We start from the raw sequence: 23,714 nt of genomic DNA on the forward strand, positions 1-23,714 counted from the left end.
CGCGCCCTGGGCCAAAGGCAGGCGCCAAACCGCTGCGCCACTCAGGGATCCCTGTGTTGAAAGTTTTGTCTTCTACCAGGATGGCAAGACAAATAGAGCAGCAAACCACAAGTGATGGTGATTAAGACTAGAGAGCACAGCTGACTAGGAACAGTGAATCTCTGGCCCGTAGAGTGACATGTAACGATCACCAGCACCCATGAACAGGAGCTTTCAGAGATCTACTCTCTAGGGCTCAGAACCTGAATAATCAAAATGTCTACTTTACACTGAAAAGACTAGACCAGATATTATGCCATGCTGACCCACAAGCCAAAATAATGGTCAGTTTCACTTCACAAAAAGAACCAAAATTACTTGGTTGCATTATTAGCATGAACATGCTTTGGCTACCAATAGGACTGTCATGATCCTTGCCAATGTGTGTCCAGCTAGAGTACAGAAACCCAGCTCTGATTCCCAGGTGCTACTCCCAGCTCTGTCAACTATGACTCATCTCCTTCTGACAAAAGGGGAACCTAAATAAAGTTATGGTAAAAGAACGACACCTTCATGTTCGGGTCTTCATTCTTAAACTCAATTTGGGGAGAAGACATTTTGAGAGGATTTTTAGCCCCATTCCCTCCCAAGTCAGCAATCCTGTTTCTTGGGTAACTAAAACAACCCAAACTCTTCCTGAATTCAGAGCATTGCTGATTTCTTGATGATTCCTCTTCCCAAAGCAAGAGGAGGAAGGCCTTTGGAAACAAGAAATTTCCTGGCTCCATAAAATGAGGAAGAGAATTCCTTGGGAATGCCCAAGTCTGTGGGCCCATAGGTGGGGCTCCTATAGTATCATCCTAACTCCAAGGAACTGAGAAAAGGTGGAAAAAAATCCAGCAACAACACAGGTGCAAAGAGTGATTATATGCAAAGCACTGCTCTGCAGGCCCCTGGAAAGACCCACCTCCTCCATGCTCCCCATTTCAATAACCTATCAACATCCTCCCACTTGCCTGAACCTAAAACTCACCTAAAAAAAAACATGTAAACTCTGAGTTTTACCTTATCCCTCACTGTCTCCATTCTGTTAAATCACCAAGCCTGGTCAGGCCTATCCCTTCACCTCTTGAATCCAGTTGCTTTGACTCATCACCATTATAATCCAACCCAGGCCAGTGTTGTTTCTCTCTTAGATTAGAAAGTGATAAATCGGTATTCCCTATCCTCAGTGAGATCCCACTCCACAGGATTTTCCATACAATAGCCACAGTGATCTTTCTGGAACACAAGTCTGATCATGTCTGCCTGTCAAAGCTTCTCATCAACACTGGGATGAAAACCTGAAGACCCGATTCTGTGCTTTTAAACAGTCAAGAGTTTTGTAGTCTAAACAAGTGTTTCTCAATGTGTGGCCCCCTTGGACAATGTGGAACATCACAATTCAGGATGCTTGTTTGAAAGGCAGTTTCATAGGCCCTATCCAGACCTACTGCACCAGATCTTGAGAGGCAGAGACCCAGGACGCTGCCTTTTAAAATAATCACTGCAGTGGGACACCTGGGTGGCTCAGCAGTTAAGCATCTGCCTTCGGCTCGGGGTGTGATCCTGGAGTCCTGGGATCAAGTCCCACATCGGGCTCCCTGCATGGAACCTGCTTTTCCCCCTGCCTGTGTCTCTGCCTCTCCCTCTCTCTCCCTCTCTGTCTCTCATGAATAAATAAATAAAATATTTAAAGAAAATTTTTAAAAAAATCATCACTGCAGAAAAATTTTACACAAAATTTGTAAAACATTGCTAGAGATTTAGGAAAATTAGTCAACTTCAGTTTCACCTGTATCACCTTGAACAAGTCCAGAAAACTACACCAAGCCTCTGTGTACTCATCTTTCATACAGAAACAATAGCAATCGCTTAACATCTAAGATGATCATAAGGACAAATATGAATAGAAGCACTTTCTAAGCCAGAAAATGCTAAGTGAGAGGTAATTGATAACAACAGGTTTCTAGTTAACACATATATTGCACTTGTTAGCCATCCTAGACTATCCTATTCTGAGTGTGGAGCAACTATAATCTCCTATGTGTATATTATTTTAAAATTATAATAATTATGTGTGAAATATATACCTATGGTTATAAATCATCATCAAAAAGTAACTGGAAATGACAGTAACACACAACCAAACTAAAGGCCTTTTTTGTTATCATATTTGGCAATAAATGGGTTGGGGTCAGGAATTCTCAAGCCCAGCAAAGCATGACTATACACCCCCATTCAGAAGCACAGCCCCTTCTAGGAACAGACACTAACTCTCCATAGCCTTGGCCCTGGAGATAATGTAATAAAATGGCAACAGCAGAGTATTTTTGAATCCCTCACATGTCTATGATCTTACAGAAGAACCTAAGCTCTAGATAGTTTCTGTGTACTCTTTTCGGGTCCTCCTCCACACAATAATAAATTAGAAATGGATCTGAATAGACATGTCTCCCAAGAGGATATACAAATGACCAATAAGCACATGAAAAGATGCTTGTTATCATTAGTCAATGGGGAAACACAAATCAAAATTATAAATGAGATACTAAGAGATGTGAAAGTGAGAGGCCTTAGTTTCTCATCTGTAAAATGGGATAGTTAAGTAGGTCTACTTATGCTGATTATCTGGTCCTTTAAGTCTGTACTTCGGATGGCTGCCCTAACCACACTCTAAATGTTGGTTTCAGCTTTACAGCTGCTACAAAAGTCTATGCTGCAAACCCCTGAGGGTTTTTGCTACAAGAGAGCAGCCTTGGAGGGTATACACACCTGTTTGCAGCTGTTCCTTCTGAGTCTTCAGATGGATAAACACAGAAACAACCCCTAGATTTGTACATTCTAAGTTTCTAAAAAGTCATCTCTGTACCCCTTGGCCCTTTGCACAAGGCCTCTGGACAAACCCTGCATATTCAGCAAACATTTGCTCAATTGGGTGGTTTGTCTCAAGCAAGTAATAATCAAAGCACAAGAAATACTTCCACACAGGGTAGAGAGTTTAAATTAATACCATTTATGAACAGGAGTTACATCAGATACAGAATATTTCTCCAAATTGTTTTCTAAAAAGTTCAGTATACCAAAAATCCATTTTTCAACTAGCAACCTTAAAATTAGAAGAATAGAGGTGTGTAGAAATACAGTATTTTAAAATATACATATACACCCCCATATAAAACTGTACTCAAATTCACACATACACACCACTCATACAGTTAAGAGAGGATGACAGACCTGAAGATAAACAGCAGTAAATAGAGCAGCAGAATCAATGAGGGGTGACAGGGCTGCAGTCCCACTCACTTCTGAAATCCTTCCTCTATCAACTAGGAACAGGACTCTAGGAAGGAGGCTTTGTATCGCTGCTTCTTGCTTCAACGATCATTTACATGTAAAGTTAAAGTAAGGCAATTTTAGCTCAAAGAACATCAAATTGATTCACCACTTTATGAGTTTAAAACCAAAGCACAGAAAACAACATACCAGCATAGCATTCAAGCAGTGCCCACGACCAGCACCGCCTTAGAGAGTGGGCAGCCTGTCCAGACAGTACACAGATGAACACGTAAGTCCTCACATTTACGTGGTGGCTTATAACAAATTCACACTCACTTAGATACAGTAAAACACTCATTAAGTGAAGAAAAAAGAAATCTGACCTTGTAGAGAATGGCTCTGCTCACCAGTCACAATCAGATGTACATACTAAGTATTGGTAACTCACGAATCTAAGACTCAAGTTGGCTGTGGTTCCCTGAAAACACAAACACTTCTCAGCTGTCCCTATGGCTGCTCCTCTTCCTCATCAGATGACAGGTAGTAGCATGCACCCAGGCAGGACTTTCACATCTCAAGCAGCTAAGCATCTGCCTTCACAACTGTGGCACCAACCAGGGAGCTGCTGCCTAATTCTGAGCCCTGCCCTAGAGCAGAAAGGTGGGTGCATGCTCAACAAAGCAAGAACCCAGAATATAGTAGGAAATTAAGTTTTCTTATTTATCTCTAAGAAGTTCCTGCCTACAGAAAAGAGCCCCAAGGAAGCAAACAAAGCATTTAGGGTAGGGGTTTGAAGCTAAACCTGCATTCAGAAAAGAGTTCAAAGGAAGCAAACAAAACATTTGAAGGGGTGGGGAGTAACCAATGGCAGACATCAAAACTGGCATTTCACTGACATTCATATGAAGTCTATCATGATACATCCATTAATTCCTTTGAATCTGGACCTGGAGGGGAACACAAAGGCAAAGCCCTAACTGAGATAATTATCCACCATAACCATTTTAATCTAGTATATGTTCAGCACTTGCATTCTCGCTACAAAGTCAAAATCATCCCATGCAGGACACTGTGGGATGTTTTTCCATTTACCATTATAAAAAGGAATCAAATGTAAGTGAATGCCCTACAAGTTGCAGCTGGAAACAATCAGTAATCCCTGAGTCATCTAATCTTTGACTCTGGCTTCTCCATATCTTGAAGAAGGCCTAGAAGCCGCTGTGAGTGGCTTACAGCGGACTCAATTCAGCATAATTGATACCTGCTTAAAAGGGAAACGTGATCATCCTTACTATTGCTAACATCCCATTAAGGCTAAAAGTTAATTAGGCTGTGTTCCATAAAGTCAATTTGAGGCATTTGTCTCAATAGCATTATTGTAATTATTCCTCATCAAAATGAATACCACCTCCTACTGTGCACCAATGTCTTGTGTAAACAACAGCAAAAATCCAACAACTCACATTCCATTCTCCACCTGAGTTATTTAAGTAGGTTTGTGTTTACATAGAATGGAAAAAGGGGATTCATAGACATTAACATTTTTAAAAAATTACAACTATGTTTAAAACATCTTGCTTTAAGTTCCCAAAGGCGGGGAAAATAAAGCAAACTAAATAAATAGCATGACAAATTTTATATAACATAACAAAACCACTAAAAGTCAAAAAGAGAAGTACCTATTAAAGCCAACCTACTAAATATGCTGGTGCCTAAGAATGGATACCACAAAATGTTGATTGAATGAGCACACGACGCGGCGTGTGTGTGTGTGTGTGTGTGTGTGTGTGTATTCTTGTGCCCTCCACATCCACCCGACTCCACCTTCCAACCATTTCTCAGAAGGCTCTAGCAAAGTCTTGGGCAAATGAAACAGAAAACATCCCGGGGCATCAGAATACCCTCTAAAGACATTTCTAGTGACAAAGAAAAGAAGGCAAATTTTCCCTCAAGACCCAGAATTTAAACATAGCAAAATAATGGCCTTAAATAAGTCTTTTTAAATTACATTTAATGAAACAAAATTTGTTAGAGAAACAGAACAAATGCATCAAAGTCCAAAAGAAAGAGTAGTTGTTTATCATTTAGCCTATGTAGCATGCAGATATTTACCTCTAGTAACTAGATGTTAATATTGGAATTAAAACATTTAAAAAACTATGCTTCAGGAGGAAAACTAAAATGTTATCATATTTTGTTACTACTCGTCCACTGGCAACGTCAGTGACCCAATGATGTGATCATAATGGAGCGAGGATGGTGATGAGAGAAAGGCAGGAGGGACAGGCCAAGGAAGGTGCACCCCAGAAATGTAAACAATAAAGTTTAACCCTGGATACAGGCAGCAGGTGCTCTGAGAACAGTGTTTTCAAACATGGGTGCACATGATAAGCGTTCTCAAACGTGGGTGCACATGATAAGCGCCTGGAAACTTCACTATCCCAATGCCCATGCTCTCCCTGCCCACCTCCCCAGTCTAATCTTATCTCTAGAGGTGGGGGACCTGAAGAACATTTTTATAGTAACCCAGACGATTTCAAACTGCAATCAAAAAAAAAAAAAAAAACCAAACTGCAATCAAGTTGCAGGCCCAGTACCTTTGTCTATAAAAGGCCTTAATGGCCAGATGTTGATGCTGACACATCCATTTCTCAAGGGAAAACAAAATATTGGTAAATAGCAGTGGAATTAGTCCTGAGCTAAGAATCCAACCTCCAATTCTGTCCCCTCTGACTTATGTGACTTTTCAGCAAATCACTTGATTTCCTGGGGTCTCAATGCATATTCCTCTTCCACGTGAAGGGGTTCTACACAGTCTCTAAGAACCCATTTAACCATATAACCATATCGTGTTTACATACTAATAAAGAAATACTTCCAAATAGGATGGTTTTGCCAGGTTAGCAATTTTCAGGTATATCAGGACCCAGTTTTACTCCTTTACTCTTGAAGAGCTAGACCCACCAGTAAAAACTGAGTGAATTCTGCATATGTCAGGTGTCTTTTTCTTTCCTTTCCAAAATGTAGTTGCACAAATTCTGAATCCCAGTTAAATGGAATATGTTGATGAATTGTGGTCTGTCCAAATACTTGCTTAACATCCTCTGAAAAGAGAAAAGAAAGATGAAAACAAATCAGTTATATCCTCATATAAATCTGTTATTAAAAGGATATTGCTACTTTTTCTTATAAAAAGTAATTCAACTTTAAAACCACACAGGTTATAAAACCATGGCAAAAATAAAAGCTGGAATCTTCATGCAATCAATCAAGAAACCAAAATTAATACTCCCACCAACAAAGAGAAAAAAAAAAAAATCAAGAAGTCACAGATACACACACACATGCACAAAAGCCTAAAAGGCAGTAGAAAACCCTACCAAAATAATAATCTAAATCTAATATCATCATCTCACATGTTTTAACAAATGCTGTTTTCTAAACAGGATATATGGGATGCCTGGGTGGCTCAGTGGTTAAGCGTCTGCCTTTGGCTCAGGGTGTAATCCTGGGGTCCTGGGATGGAGTCCCACATCGGGCTCGCTGCATGGAGCCTGCTTCTCCCTCTGCCTGTGTCTCTGCCTCTCTCTCTGTGCGTCTCTCATGAATAAATAAATAAAGTCTTAAGAAAAATTAAATAAAATACATAAACGGGATATAATTCAATCTTTAGTGGCAGGAAACATACATATGGAAACACATATAGCACTATGGATGTTTAAATATAGTCCTTTATCAAGTTATTAAAAAGTTCTTAACGATTTAATGATATTGGTTCTCCCAACCCACAAGCATGGAATATTTTTCCATTTGTTTGTGTCATCTTCGAGTGACATAAGTCAGAGAAAGAGAAATACCATGTGATTTCACTCGTGTGGAATTTAAGAAATGATGGTGACATATGGTGACATTTATAATGGTAAGCACTGAATATATATAGAATTGTTGGATCATTATGTTGTACACCTAAAACTAATATAACACTGCTAAATACACTTCAATTAAAAAAATGTCACTGAGGATTAAGAAATCAGGTTTATCATGAAGCATATATTCAAACAGCAACAAGATTCTACATAAGCTTTAAAAAGTTCCACTAGTAATCAACTGACACTTTAAGACAAAAGTGATGGGGAAGAAGAACCCACAGCCCAGTTCTTCAACTAGACACTGCACACTTTTGGCTTGACAGAAGTTCTCAGAGGATCGCATTTTAGATGGGCACCAAATGTACTAGTGCCAATCCTTTACCTCTTTTGAGCGTCTACTACAAAACTATAAGAAACCTGACTTTTCTGAAGCTTCACATTTCTATTTACAAGTCTCCCCCTCCCAACAAAAGTGTATGTTTTGAGGGCACAGGGACACAAATTATTTTATTAATGAATTTTGTCCCGACCTTCACTTCTTTAAATAGTTCTCATTTTTATGAACAAGTTGTGCCTGATACCTTGTTTTTCTTTTAACCCCTTTGAGTCTATTTAAAAAAAAAAAAAGAAAAGAAAAGAAAAAGGAAGTTAGTCCTTTAGTTCTATAAAAAGAGTCAAAAACTTTGGCACAGGTTTCCACTGTTTCCCCCAAATTTCCTACTCCCATCCCATTATACCCACAAGTTTTTATTCCATGCTTTTAACATTTCCAGAATATTTTTAAGTTTGGCCATGAAGAAACAGTTGTGCTGCCATCAGCATAAGGTTGGGTGTGTATCTGCACAAAGGCGGCAGTAAAAATCAGAACTATGCTGAGCATAAATTATATAAAAGGTGGCAGAAAATCTCAGGCTGGCCCTGACAAGGACAATAACATTAGAAGTTTTAAACTACAACCCTCAATTTCTTTGAACTCATTCTGTCTTCCCCATTTTTAGGGAAAAAAAGAGACAAAACATAAGGAAAATGGCAGTGAAACAAGAATTGGGATTTAAAAGGAAAAAATATGGAAAGATCCTCAGAGTGGGACAGTCGTTGATGAAATGAATTGAGCAGGAAGAGCAGGTTTCTTTACAGCTCTAAAACACCTGAGAAGAAATTTCTGAACTGAAATTCCAATAACTTGGCTTCAAATGTTACTACTGATGGACGAATACTGTGGAGGCCCTTACTGTGTGCTATATTCTAATGGCTGTATGCAGAAGTCTTCAGTGGTTAAACGGATAGCGACCTAGAAAATGTGTAGCTCCTTTCCAATTCTAAATTTCCATACCTCTGCATGAAGCAGACCCCAAAGAGACTGAAGGAAGGCTCCCACAATCTTCTAACCTAGACCAATAAAGCATCTAGTGGGAAATGATGTTCAAATGACAAAGATGTGACCAAAAGAAAAAACACCACTTTTTACACAATAAGCAAAAATTTCATACCATAATAAAATGTAAACAAAAATGGTGTCCTAGCCACTTTTTTTTTTTTTTTTTTTGCCAAGCATGCTGGTAGGATACAGTTTTACATAATATCATGCTATAAATAATGAGGTCCTTCCTTTTCTTGACCTCTCCTTCTAAGTCCCACAGAAAGTAACAGACAGTAGTAACCAAATACTAGTATATAAAGCTATGGCACTTAGTATCCATTTTAGTATTTTTATGGTCTAAAACTGCAAATACATACACATAAAATTAAAAGTTACTCAAAAATTGGTAAAATTTAAAATGTGCCTCACCCTAACCTAATCAGTTTTCCTATAATTAACTAACATTTACTGCTTTTTGGAGGCTCTGACTTGAATTCAAAACTGTGAACTCTGAACTCTTGAAAACCTTTGGCAACTATTCCATAGAGCTTCTCTCTCTTATGAAATCTGCCTGAAGTACTGAAATCTAGTCACTCTAAAGTGTAGAGCTGTATGTGACCCCAAAGATGTAACTCTACAAACTGTCAATCCTACAGACCTGTACTATTACTAATAGTTTTCAAGATATATTTACATAATATTTATGTAGATATGTGTTATGAGTGCACATATTGTGTATCTTTTCTTTCCATACAGATGATTAGCACATTAAGAGCAAAGGCCTTTTTTTATATCTGATTCTCCCACCATGGCTGACTTGGTAGCCTTACAACTACCTACTAAATAGAATTTCAATGAGTTAGAAAAGGTTGACGGTGGTGCAACTGGTTAAAGACAGTGACATTAACACTCTGAGGACCATAGTTTCTACTTACCGAGAAGCTATTTCAACAATCATTTCCTAAGATTTCAGGGAAGTACATAAGAATCATCAGTCTTGCTTTTATTAAAGCCTTCAGCTCCACTTCTAGACTGATTCATGTCTATCAGGGGGTCGAGGAATCTGTATTTTAATCAGCATAGCTAGTTTTTCTGATACAAGGGTCAAGGATCTCATTTTTAAAACATTGCCCTAAAAAATTATGGAAAAGTTAGATTTACTCCTTACTAGTGTTTAATTTCCCACTGAAACAGACAAAAATATGACAGGATGGAGGTAGGAAAGAGTCTGCAGTCCAGCGAATGTAATGCAATGATGTGTAAACACAGGCCACTTGTAGACACAAGAGGCCACATTGGATTCCACATTGTGCAATCCAGTGGATGACATCCAATTCATGTTCTATGTGGCTGCTGCTCCCTGGAGCTGAGCAGGTTACAAGTGATATGGCCCTGAAAATATGGTTCCATTACTAGTTCTCAGCTTTTCTGACATACTGGCTATGGTAAGAATACCAGTCCTCAGCTAGCTAGCTAACAACATGGAAGTAGCACAGCCTATTAGCACTGGACAAGCCATGTGAGGAGCAGAATGGTGGTAGAAGGCATGATGCTGTGTTGGTCTAATCCACAAGAAAGAATGGAACAGCAGATCCTGACAGTATACCACATTAAGTGCTAACCTGTAGGACTTATTCATAGCAAGGAAATAGAAGCTTCAGGAGTGAGGCACTTGCAAAAGAGAGGCATCTTGGAGAAGACAAAACATCGTTTGGGTCCTGAAGGTTGCCAAGGATTTATTCAGATAAACCTGTGACGGAGTTTCAGTGAAGAGCAGCAGCATGGAGAAAAGTTCATTTCCTCTGAAGGGAATCAAGGGTCTGATCAGAATGCTTTGGACCAAAGCCATGCAGGGTCACTGAGACATGCTGGATCCTGCTCCAGGGAGTTACAGATGCTGGCCTCACTTTGCCAGCAGCAATTTTTTTTTTTTTTTTTTTAAACCCTAAGGACTTGATGTCACACTTATGGTGAAAAAAAGGTTGTGGCAAGAAGAGCTGTTCATGGGACACTGCAGAGAAAAAGAGACAGAGGTTTTTATTTTTTAACCATTTGGTACAATTCCTACAAAATTTTACAGAGGTTTATGTACTCAAATATCGTTAAGACTGCCAAGCCATTCTACTGGACAAACCAGATGACTGAGCAACAAGGGAGCAGGATTCTCCCTAAAGAGGAGGACTACCAGTATTTCTACTAGTTTTCATCATGCATCAACTCTTTTAAAGAACTAAAATATCAAATTTTGTCACTCTGGAAAACTCATGCATTTTCTTCAGAAATGCTGCATGGGTTCCCAAGTCCATGAATACTTCATCTTACTCTGATAAGTCACTCTGGGGCATCTGTTTTCTGAAATGCTTGGTCTCTACACTTCCTGTCACTATGAACAGAAATATCTATGACTAAATAGTCACAATGGGTTCCTCGAAAGTGCCCCCTTCACTTTGGAAGACACTGTAATATCATCTCAGGTTAATATTCTTTTCTTCTTTTAGGAGGCATGAATAGCTTTCTCATTTAACATTTGATTAAGATTTCTCGATGCCTTGTAAGGCAATAAAAGGTAAGAATACTCTCCTATTTTATAGCTGGAAAATCAGAAACTAAAAACCAAAGCAATTTCCAAATTCTGCTCTGTACTCTGCTTCCCATGGGAAATTCCATGAGCTTTACCATAAAAGACCAGAAATCAACCTGAAAGCCATCCTATCACTAAACCTTTACCATTCCCTGGCCATTCCAAACCTAACTTGTATTCCTGAATGGGAAAGAGGAAACCCCAAATGTTCTAGGTTTTTTTTTTTTTTTTAAGATTTTATTTATTTATTCATGATAGACACAGAGAAAGAGAGAGACGCAGAGGGAGAAGCAGGCTCCATGCAGGGAGCCCAATGTGGGACTCAATCTTAGGACTCCGGGATCACACCCTTGGCGGAAGGCAGAGACACTCAACCGCTGAGCCACCCAGACATCCCCTTTGTCTATTTTAAAAACTGGATAATTTTTCCTTTTATTATTGAGTTACAAGAGTTCTTTACATATTCCAGAGTTATTTATCAGATACATAATTGCAAAATTTTTCTGCCATTTTGTAGTCAGCCTTTTCACTTTGTTGAAGGTGTCCTTTGGAGGACAAAAGTTTTAAATTTTGATGGAATCTATTTCTGTGTTATTTTCATGTGTTGCATGTGTCATAATCTAAAAAAAATTCTTAATCCAAAGTCACAGAAATGTATGCCTGTGTTTTCCTGTAAGAGCATCACAATTTTAGCTCTTACACTTAGATCTTTGCTCTAATTTGAGGGAGTTTTTGTATACAGTGTAAGGTAGGGTTCTAATTTCTTTCTTTTGCATGTGGATATCCACTTGTCCCAGAACAATTTGTTGAAAAGACTAATTTTTTTTATTGAAGTGTCATTCTTATTAAAGCAAATGACTTAAAATGTGCTTATTTCTTGACTTTCAATTCTATTCCATTTGTCTGTATGTCTGTTATTATACCACTACCACGCAGTCTTGATTACTGTAGCTTTGTAGCAAATTTAAAATACAACTTTGTTCTTTTTCAAGATTGTTTTGGCTATTCTAGGTCCCTTATATTTCCATATGAATTTTAGGATCAATATGTCCATTTCTGCAAAGAAGCCAGCTAGAATTTTGATAGGGAGTACACTGAATCTGTAGATCACTTTGGTGGTAATATTGCCATTCTAACAATGTTAAGTCTTCCAGTCTATGAACCTGGAATTTCTCTCCATTTATTTTTTAATTTCTGTAAACAGTGTTTCGTAGTTTTTGGAGTATAGCTTTTGCATGTCTTTTGTTAAACCTATCCTTAAGTAGCTTATTCTTTTTGAGGCTATTGTAAGTGGCATTATTTTCTTAAGTTCGTTTTTGGGTTGATTACTTTTGGTATCTAGAAATGCAGTTGATTTTTGTATATTGATCTTGTATCCTTTAACCTTGCTGGATTCATTTATTAGTCTAATAGTTTTTTAGTGGATTCCTTAGGACTTTTTATAAATAGCATCATGGTGTCTATGACCCAGCTTTTAAAATTTACAACTTTTTCTACTATAACCATACTCTGTAGCCTGGGAAATTTATTAACTTACAAGAAACTAGTTGACTTTTTGAGGTTATATTTAGGAAAGAAATAGTTGCCACAAACAATTGCCAACAATTGTCTTTTTATAATCTTTCAAAAAGTACAGTAGACTTTTTAAGCTGGAAACATTTATGGGGAAAGTAAAGTCCCACAAATAAACTCAAAGGATCCTTGATCTTATTTGGTGAAGTCTTGCTTTAAATAATATCACCATTATTTGGTGATATTATGGGAATTGTAGGCCTTCCAAACATTGTTTGGCACAGACTGAAATAACAATGATTATACTTTAAGAGATAAGCATTCTAATTTGTTTTTACTTTCAGGAGTAGCGGCTGAGCTAAGAAAAGTATGACTTTAAATACCCAAACATATAATGTGGTGCTTCATTCCTATTCCAGTGCTAATTCAGTTTGCTTCTTTGCCTATCTGACCTCAAGCTGGAGTTAAATTTTAAGGCCTTGTGTTTTAGACTAGGAGAGCCTTCTTCTCATTCTTTTTAAGTTAGTGATAAATCTGCATATGATGCTTATATAAAAGCCATCAGTTTGTGAGTTAGGAATTATCATTACATAAACAGTTCAATGAACAGTAATCAAAAAGCCTAGAACGGGGATCCCTGGGTGGCGCAGCAGTTTAGTGCCTGCCTTTGGCCCAGGGTGTGATCCTGGAGACCGGAGATCGAGTCCCACGTCGGGCTCCCTGCATGGAGCCTGCTTCTCCCTCTGCCTCTCTCTCTTTCTCTGCCTCTTTCTGTGTCTCTCATGAATAAATAAATAAAATCTTTTAAAAAAATGGGCAAAGGATTTGAATAGATATTTCTCCAAAGATGACATACAAATGGCCAATAAACACATGACAAGGTGCCCAACATCATTAGCCATCAAGGAAATGAAAACCAAAACCACAATGAGATAACCACTTCATCCCCATTAAGAACAAGCACTGGTGAGAATATGAAGAAATAAAAACCCTCATACACTGCTGGTGGGGATGTAAAACCATGTAGTCTCTTTGGAAAATCATTTGGCAGTTGTTTAGGAAGTTAAACATAGTTACCAAATGCCCCCAAAATTCCATCCCTAAGTATATAGTCAAGAGAAATGAAAACATATGTTCACACAAAAACTTGTATATAAATGTTCATGGTAAAAAAACAAAAACAAAACACAAATATTCATGGTAGCATTATTCGTAATAGCCAGAGGGGGAAAAAAATCCAAATATCCATTAACTAAAGGATGGATAAGCAAAATGTGGTATGTCTATAGGAACATGATATTATTTATCAATAAAAAGAGTACTGTTACATGCTATATCATCAATGAACCCTGAGAATATACTAAGAAGCCTGCTGTAAGGACTACAGATTGTATGATTCCATTTATGTGAAATGCCCAGAGACAGAAAGTAGATTACTGGTTGCCTAAGACTGGGGACAAGGAGAAAATGGGAAGGAGAGTGAGGATTGCTAAGGTATAAGGAGATAAACATGTCCTTGGGGGTGATGAAATGTCCTAAAATGGACTGTGGGGATGGTTGCACAAGTCTGTGAATATACTAAAAACCACTGAATTATACACCTTAAGTAGGTGCATTTTATCTCAATAAAACTGTTTTTTTTTTTTTTAAAAACCCAGGACTGTCAGATCTGCCTCTTACTAATGAGTGATATTAAGCAAATTACTAACTCTGACTCAATTCTCTCTGTAAAATGGGAATAAAATATCTATTTTAGAGTGTTGTTCTGGAGCTAAGTGTGTTTAGTACAATGTTCTAAACATAGTAGGTAACCATCAAAATGGTAAAACCCCAAAATCTATAGTCTTAATTATAGTGAAAATTGTTATCTGGGAATCAAATATTTACAAATGATACCAAAAAAATCAAGCACAGTGTGATGTGGAAATATCACAGTTTATACATTTCTCAAAAAACAATAATTTTCCTCAAATACTTAAAATCCATCCTTCTCTTAGCTCATATATTAAAACTTCGAATGAAAAGTGATAAAAAATTTAGTAATTTTCCATTATGTTTCTGAAAGTATGAAATTAAGAAAGATTAAGAACCTCCACTCTTAACTTTGAAGATCTTTCAGATACTAGAAATATTTAATTGGCAAATTAGTTGCACATGCCATTAAGTGGTTAGACTGAATTTGTTTTTACAAATTCTATGGGCTCTTATTCCTTATCCTCCACCACACTATAATCTGAAATCATCAAGGTCTTCACTTATGCAAATTTTAACTTTCTGGGTTTTTGTTTCCATACAGAGTAACTAAATTAATGCAGTTTAATTTCCAAAAGATTCACTTTTTGAAGCTGCAAATCAACGAAAACAAGTTTCCCATTCAAATAAAAAAGGTTCATCAAGCTACATTATTTTAAACACTGAACCATAATCTCACTCATGGATCCTAAAAATTTCATTAATACAATAAATACAAAAAGGATGTTTCTGTTAAACCCCAAAGTAATCCCTCTGTGAGGCAGAGAGAGTTGTCAAACGACCCACACTTCATCTCTGAGCAGCTACACTGGTGCTTTTTCTAACGTGTGCTAAATCCTCAAAGAAAGTTGTGGTTTCGCTCTAAGGGAAATAATATCCCACCCTGCTGATATGGTTAACAACAGCTTATATGGCCATCCTCTTTTAAGCAGGGAGAAGACAAATGGTTGAATTGGTAAGTTAAATAACATAATGGAGTGAGTGGATGCAGACCTATCTCTACTGCCACAGCTCCAATATCAAGGCTGCCATTTCAAACCCTTTTGACAAGTGCCTTTTTATATTAATCACAGTTAAGGGTCTGAAGAGGAAAGAAGTATTCTGGCTACCATTCACATTTGCTCGAGAAAGTTCTAAGGGGAAAGTGCGTGCCATTAAAAGAGAGTAAGTAGAAAGTACGTACTTCACACATACAACCCTTCTCATTAAAATTGAGTTCTCTGTAAGCCCCCGTAAACTTTTTATTATTATTATTCTGAACATGTAGGTGGTGAGAAGTATCTTTTTTTTTTTTTTTTAACAAACTTTAATTCACTTTTATTTTTCTTTTATAAAACTATGTGGTAGCCACAGCTGGAGCCTGGGTCCTCTGCATGGAGACTCTGGTGTGGGTCTTTACAAGATGGTCAGTGAATTCCTGATAGGGAGACTTGGTGAACACACTCTCTTTCCAGAGATCAGGGGTGAGATAGCTGTAGGTCTTGGAGATCGCATCAAAAGTAGCCTTGGCAAAGTTCCCCAGGGTGGCAGTGCAGCCCCTGGCCTAAGTGTAGCAGTCGTCAATACCAGCCATCATCAGTAGCTTCTTGGGCACAGGGGCTGAGATGCCAGTGCCTCTGGGGGCAGGGATGAGATGCACCAGCACAGAACCACAGCGACCAGTCACCTTGCATGGGACAGTGTGGGGCTTGCCGATCTTGTTCCCCCAGTAGCCTCGTCGCACAGGGACGATGGAAAGCTTGGCCAGGATGATGGCCCCACGGATGGCAGTGGCTACCTCCTTGGAGCACTTGAGGCCCAGACCCACGTGTACGTTGTAATCTCCGATGGCAACAAATGCCTTGAACCTGGTCCGCTGGCCAGCAGGGGTCTGCTTTTGCAGGGGCAGGATTTTCAAAACCTCATCCTTGAGGGACGCCCCCAAGAAGAAGTCAATGATCTCAGATTCCTTGATGGGCAGAGAAAAAAGATAGATCTCCTCCAGGGACTTGATCTTCATGTCCTTGACCAGGCGGCCCAGCTTGGTGACGGAGATCCACTCCTTGTCCTCCACCTAGCCTCCGCGAGCTCCGCGGCCCCGGCCCCGACCATGGCCACGGCCACACCCGCGGCCCCGGATGCCGCTGCCGAAGCCTCCGTGGAAGCCACCGCGGCCTCCCCTTCCGGGGCCCCCGGGGTCTCCGGGCCCTCCCGCAGCACCGGCGTCATCCGCCATTTGGTGTTCTCTCGGAGAAGCAGCAGAAGTATCTTTCAAAAAATAAGCACACATGCACACACACACCCAGGCAAGCTGGGCTGAATACCGAAGACATACATATATGGTGTTGGCGTAGGTAAAAATGAGAGCTAATTTGCAACTTTTTCAATTCTGTACTTAGAAAGGTATGGTACCGTTCTGATGAAGTCATGGGCATCCTAGAAAAAAAAAATCATCCCTCTTACAGTGCGAAGACAAAGTTGTAGTTCCTGCAAAACCAGTCCCTTCCCACCCACCCACGTCTGGGCTTCTTTCCATATCCATGAAAGAAAGCCATAAACTACACCAGCCATTGTTCAACTGGAGTGAAAAGGACATTCCCCTGGAGAGCTTGTTTAAAACAAATGTCCATACCCACACCCTAAGATTTTAACTTAGCAGACCTGAGAGGGAGCCAAGGAGTCCACAGTGGTAATAAACACCTCCATACCGTTAACAAGGAAAACTCACAGTCTGCCTTATAAGTAAGAATCTTTCCTATTCTAAAATCTGATGGATCTATATATCCTCAAGATTACTACACAGCTCAACTCATCATAGGATAAAGGTTGGTTGGTTCACAAAAATTTTAAGAAGGGTTAAAGGCTGGCAAATACCTAGCACTCGATATTAATCTTCTGTCATATGCATTACCTATATCAACAGTGAAAAGTCAACTGAGATGTTTTCAATCTACACGCAAGAGAAGCTGTTTTTGATTGGATAGAATAAACCACTAGCAGTCTTTCATAATATCAAAAGTAGGTTCGTTAAAATGATGTTTGGAGGCATAGAGCAGACTGTGGTCACTCTCCAGATGTATAAGCTTGCTTTAATCCTCTGTTGTATTAATTATTGTTAACTTTCTTCACCACCAGAGAAGAACACAACCAAAAACTTCCAACTCTTTGAAATTTTTAAAGCAGTACACAGAATTCCTAATTCATTCTCTAAATGCAAGTATAATATATCTATATTGTTTAAAAAAACAATTTCCTAAGCTAGTTTCCTTAGACGGATGTTATCAAAAATAATTTTCTTCCAAAAGCATTAACATACATTTAACCCTACTGAAATGCTTCAAGAGCAGATGTACTACAAATGTACACCCACAGTGATCCCATATTAGTATAAAACTGTTTTATTTCAATTAAAATGTCTAACTATCCACCCCCAACTCATACCTAAACTGTAATTTTCTCTGAGAACTTCCAATATGTTCTTGATTTTGTTTCCTTTATCAACCTATCAGAGCAAAAACTGCCTTGCAACTGTTGGAAGAAATCAGTCATTAGCAGCAAGATTACAGCAAATTTTCCAATTTAGAAAAACTGTATTTTTATCTCTCCCTCATACTCAAAAGAATAATGGTATAATTTTACTATTTTTAAGTGAGCAGTACAGTTTAAAATAGTCAAATTTTCCCAGTGCTCCAAGTTTTAGGATTTACTGTTAGCTTTCTATTCTCCACACCTTCTACCCTATTCACAGGTCCTCTTCTCTCTTCACCTGGCCCACATGTGCGTGCATGCACACACACGTGCACACACATCCACGCAAACGACAGGGGCAGGAACCCTCAGTCAGTCTCTCCACACTGACAGTCTTCTAAAGAATGGTTAACCTTCAGGCAGTTGTTAACTAAGGAGTGGCTTCACAGGGTTATTGTGATTTACTCTCCAATTGACATCCTTCCACCTTCTCAACAGGCCTTTCCCCCCCTCCCTATTTTTAAAATGGAGTGATGAAGTAGCAAAAAGTACAATATTTTAGCCATTTGAGCATGGACGATTCTCAAATTATCCCACCAACTGGAAGTGCTCCCTGATACTACTATCTTTCAAAATTGAAGCCATTATGGTCAATCGTGCAAATCCGTATTTAGCTTTTCGTAAATAGTGGATTTTTGACCCAATGAACTGGAACAGCTTCTGAACAGTCTCTGGGATCTCAGGCAAGACACTCAGTACCCAGGCATGCCACAATTCTTATCAATGTGGAGGTTATTTGCTTTCAAGATTCACACTGTTCTTATCCAATATTCTTAGTCTCTACTGGAATGTGTATAAGAAAATGGACTTAAGTCCCAAAATAATATAAAACTAAAATCTACTATAGGGCAGTAAGTTTCTTTCACCAAAATAACTCATCATTTTTGTGAAACCAAAATCAGAACTTCCCCCAGATAATGCTCTTTTCAACTCTTCACCAATTTTCACCCTCATTTATCTTTTCAATATTTCACTTTCTAAGAGTCCTTACAAAAATAACAATAAATAATCTTCCCAATGAGTTTAAAATACTACAGCTAAAGTTCTGTTCCTCTAGCTTTTTATATTTATTATTAAATTTGAGTGCGTACCTTCAAAACTTATTTCCATGATTTTAACTCTCATCATTTTCTGTAATCCGAGTCAAAATAACTGAAGCACGCTGTTTCTGCACTGTTCAACATGTCATCTAGCCTGCCTGTTTCCCAGGGGATGCCAACTCTACTTTCATCACAGCAGGTGTTTCCGGACAAAATCTAACCGTGAACCCAGAAATGGCCCCTCCATACGCCACCATCCCTGTCAGAGAATTAACTAGAGATGAGCTTGAGATATCTGTAGATTTGATTGGATCTCACACACAAAAGAAAGGTCCCGTTCAAGTCAGTTTGACAAAGTTAAATAGATTTGTTTTCCTGTAGGAATTCTCAGAGCTTTAGTAAATTACAAATTTTAGGGCTTTATGACTGTCAAGTAGGAGAATCTTTTTTCACATAACACTTACTGACATACAAAGGAAACATCATTACTCTAAGGTACCCACACTCGCAGTATCAGTTGATACCAAGGATTAAAAAGCCAAGAGACTACCGCAGTATCCAATAAAAGAGCAATATCGGACTCCAGGTCAACTGACAGAGCTGAAAGCAGCAAGCTAGTCAAAGCTTCAAACATGGCACAGAGTGTAGAATATTTCACAACTGAACTTTTTAACAGCAAGAGAAGTCTTAAATAAGATGTAGGTCTACTTATTCAAATGTCCCTCTACAGACAGCAGTTCTTACCTTTTGGCAGATCATTGACCTCTTTGAAATCTGCTAAATGCAAATGCTCATTTAGACAAAAAATTATTGACAACTGTGGCCATTTGTGGAATCCCTGACACTTATCCAGAACGCCAGAGTCAAGAAGTCCTGTCTTTCAAGAATTCCTGTCTTTAAAGTTCAGTTAAAGACTGCAGACTCCCATGCACATCACTACCACAAAGATAATGAAACTGGGCGCTTATGTTCATATACTAAGATTAACCAAAACTGCATTATAAAACAGTTTTTGAAATTTATTCACGTAATGAAAAGATAAGTTAAAGGAAGAGAAAAGCATGTAATGGCATCATTATACAACTAAAAATTTTAGAATTTCAACCTAAGTAAGTGCTATGGTATAGAACATACTCTGAATTTTCAGGAGGTCCAACTGTGACATTTACTGGACAAATATTTAGGTCATCCACTACTATTGAGCCAGGCTATTCCTGTTGCCTACAGCAAATTCAACAACTGAAGAACAAGCAGAGGGTAGGAACAGTTCATGTTAAATTAGCATCATTAAGAGGCCCAGCATTGGTGGGTGCACTAAATATGTTAGATTAATAGTTTCATTACCACCACCCCTCAAGCTCACTCTTTCTCAAGCTTAGTAAGGAAAATGTTTTGTTTTCCCAGCATCCTCAAATAAGAAACATGGGAAAATCAAAGGGTTTGGGAAACCACCCCTCACGATGTGTCTACACCACACCTTCAAGCCCTAATCTTCACTTCATCTACTCACATAATGAGACTGGGTCACCTGCCTGCTCCACAGAGGTACTGGAAAGCCCACACAATGATCACAGGCATGCCTGCCTCTGGCTGTGCCCCCCTCCAATTAATACAAGAAAATCCATCTTTTCGATCTGGTCCCTGTCCTCTGAAGAGCCTGTGGGACTTTCAATTGCCTCTCCTATTAAATAAAAACTGCTCAGGAGCCTGGGGTAAGTGCTCCATCATATGGTGCCCATGGCTCTCAAGTTGCACATTTCAGGCAAGGGCTTCCTCTAACACCTTCAACCTATACAAAGACTCATTTCCCCACTCCCCACCACTCCATGACCCTCCTCCCTCCCCCCCAAGACTTCTACTCACATCAAAAGATAAAGCTTCCTTGGTGAGACCATGTCAAATGCACTTCAAACAATTACCTGGACATCTGTGTCACCAAGGCAACTTTCTGTGTATACCGAGAACTCTAATCCAGGTATGTTCTTCCTTATAATTACTTCCCGCTACAGCCATATAACAAATTCCTAACTGGTGCACTTGTTTACTATTCTTTACTTCTTCCTGAAAGATTACTAACTCTGATAAAGACTGAAACTACTATGGATTAGTTGGCACCTATCTTCATTAAGAAGGAAGGTCCCGCCTCACCACCAGAGGGAGGCAGCAGGACATGGTAAACAACACACACTTGGGAGTCATCAGGCTGCTACCCTGGCTGTACGTACCACAGCAACTTCATGACTGTGGGCAAGTTACTTAAACTCCCCGCGGCCATTTTCTCGTCAGAAAAATGGGAATTATATAGTATAGATCTCCTAGGTTGTCAGAATTAAATAATAAATTACATAGAAAGCCCTTAGCCCAGAGGCAAGTATGTAATACGTGATCAATAAACTTAAAGATAAAAATGACAGGTACTTACCTTCTCTCAAGAGAGTATGTAAAACCATAGGTCTTTGGAGCAGAACAAGCTTAGTAATTACTATCCCATTCTTCTTTCTTTCCTGTAATCCCCCTCTCTCTTTTTACCCCACAGCAAAGTCACATATGATTCACTCTCGGGTGGGTCCAGAGATACAAGTCCAGTCTAGGCCCCCATTATTCCCTGCCTAGACTGTTGTAGCACCTCCCAAGCGATCATCACCTCCAGATCCTGACAGTTCCACGTTCCTGCCATTCACAGTCCACGCATCACCTGGGTGTTTGCAGACACTCTTCTAGGGCTGCTTATATAACCTCTATCCCTCCTACTCACTTACCTTGCTTTACATTACAGAGAGTCTATCCTGACATCATCTGGTTTTTATTTACTTTCTCCCTAAAGTGTAAGCTCCCTGAAGATCTTATTATCTTCACTGCTGAATCTCCAGTCTTACAACATAGTTAGATCCAAGAGATATCCCTATCTTTACTGATTCTTTTGCCTCTACTAATTAAATGGCTTCACCACTATTTGCTGATAACTATCAAATTTCTTTTTTTTTTTCTTTTACAGATTTTATTTATTTATTCATGACAGACACAGAGAGAGAGAGAGAGAGGCAGAGACATAGGCAGAGGGAGAAGCAGGCTCCATGCAGGAAGCCTGATGTGGGACCAGATCCCAGGACTTGGGGATCATGCCCTGAGCCAAAGGCAGATACTCAATTGCTGAGCCACCCAGGAGTCCCAACTATCAAATTTCTATCTCCCAAATTCTACTACTCATATATTTAAGTACCTATTTGATAACCTCATTTACACATCCAATAGGCATCAAACTAACATATCGAAAAGTGAGCTCCTGTTTTCTGCTTCCTCTCTCTCTTTCACAGCGCACATCTAAACCATCAGAGAACCCTGCTGATTTTCTCTTCAAAATACCCCTAACATAGTAGAAAGGGAGGTGGGCGGGGGGTTGGGGTGACTGGGTGATGGGCACTGAGAGGGGGCACTTGGGGGATGAGCACTGGGTGTTATGCTAAATGTTGGCAAATTGAATTCCAATAAAAAAAAATAAAAAAAAAATACCCCTAACCTCATTCAGGTCCAAGCCACCATGATCATTCACCTGGATTACTGCCATAGCTTTCTAAGTGGTCCCTCTGTTTCTATTCTGTTCATTCTATGACCTATTCTCAACATAGTAGCCAGAATGATCTGGTTAAAACACAGACTAGATCATTTCACTCCCCTGCTTTAAAAAAAAATATTCCTGCAATGGTTTCCCAGTTTACTTACCATCAAAGTCCAAGACCTAACCTTGATCTAAAGGGTCTTACTTCATCAGATTCGTTACTTCTCTGAGCTTTTTTCCCAGTAGGCTCTCCTTGAATCATTCAATTCACAAAGGTCCTCCTTAGGTCCTAGCCTTTGAACCTAGACAAGAGCTATTGCTTTTGCCTAGGACAGTCTCTTTCCTTCCTCCATCTCTCTATCTATATGATCAATTCCCCTACCTCTTTCATATTTGTGCTCAAAAGTCACTTTCTCAATAAAGCCAACTAAACCATACTGTGCATAGAGGAGTTTGTTCTTTGTTTCATAGCTCATTGTACTCACCCAAATATCATCAGAACATATTCACTCTATTAAGTGTCTGTCTTACTCCCTAGTATTAATATCATCAACTTATATATGTTCCTGCTAATACGTTGGTGGACAGGTTGGAAAACTGTTCCAATGAACCACCAACCATTTTTGTAAGTGAAGTTTTATTGGAAGACAGCCATACCTAGTCATTTGCATACTGTCCATAGGAACAGCAGAGTTGACTAGTTGTCAGAGAACCTAAGGCTGATAAAACTCAAAATATTCACTATCTGGTCCTTTACAGAAAAAGTTTGCTGCCCCTGATCTAGCATAAAAGTAATGCTTTAAAAAGGGGGAAAATCATGTTGATACTAAAAAAAAATGTACATTTTAAAGAGATAAGGCCTTAAATATTAATTGAAATTTTTATAAATATATCCTCACCTAATGGTGTAGATTTATAATATATTTTTTAAATATTTTACTTATTTATTCGTGAGAGGCACAGAAAGAGAGAGAGAGAGAGAGAGAGAGGCAGAGACACAGGCAGAGGGAGAAACAGGCTCCATGCAGGGAGTCCTTCATGGGACTCGATCCTGGGACTCCAGGATCACGCCCTGGGCCAAAGGCAGGCACTAAACCGCTGGGTCACCGGGGCTGCCCTAGATATATAATATAATGTAACTTTATTCATTATTTCTTTCCTTTGGTTAAAATGACTAGACCATAAACGAATATATCTCCTCTTTCCTCTTCCTTTTTGCTTGCTTTCCACCATGATTTAT

General features: G+C 39.0%; 1 protein-coding gene and 1 pseudogene across 2 annotated transcripts in view; both read right to left on the reverse strand.

Moving 5' to 3' along the window:
• The window catches only part of SLC25A13 (solute carrier family 25 member 13), a 185,544-nt gene that overhangs the window by 85,207 nt on the left and 76,623 nt on the right, over positions 1-23,714 (reverse strand). For both annotated transcript variants that reach the window (XM_038556877.1, XM_038556876.1), the window contains exon 5: positions 6,262-6,401. In XM_038556877.1, the coding sequence (XP_038412805.1) occupies positions 6,262-6,401 (140 nt within the window). The remainder of the gene's footprint in view (positions 1-6,261; positions 6,402-23,714) is intronic.
• Positions 15,625-16,780, reverse strand: LOC106559687 (annotated as a pseudogene).

Source organism: Canis lupus, chromosome 14, assembly GCF_011100685.1.
Source record: "Canis lupus familiaris isolate Mischka breed German Shepherd chromosome 14, alternate assembly UU_Cfam_GSD_1.0, whole genome shotgun sequence".
NCBI classification, from domain to species: Eukaryota; Metazoa; Chordata; class Mammalia; order Carnivora; family Canidae; genus Canis; species Canis lupus.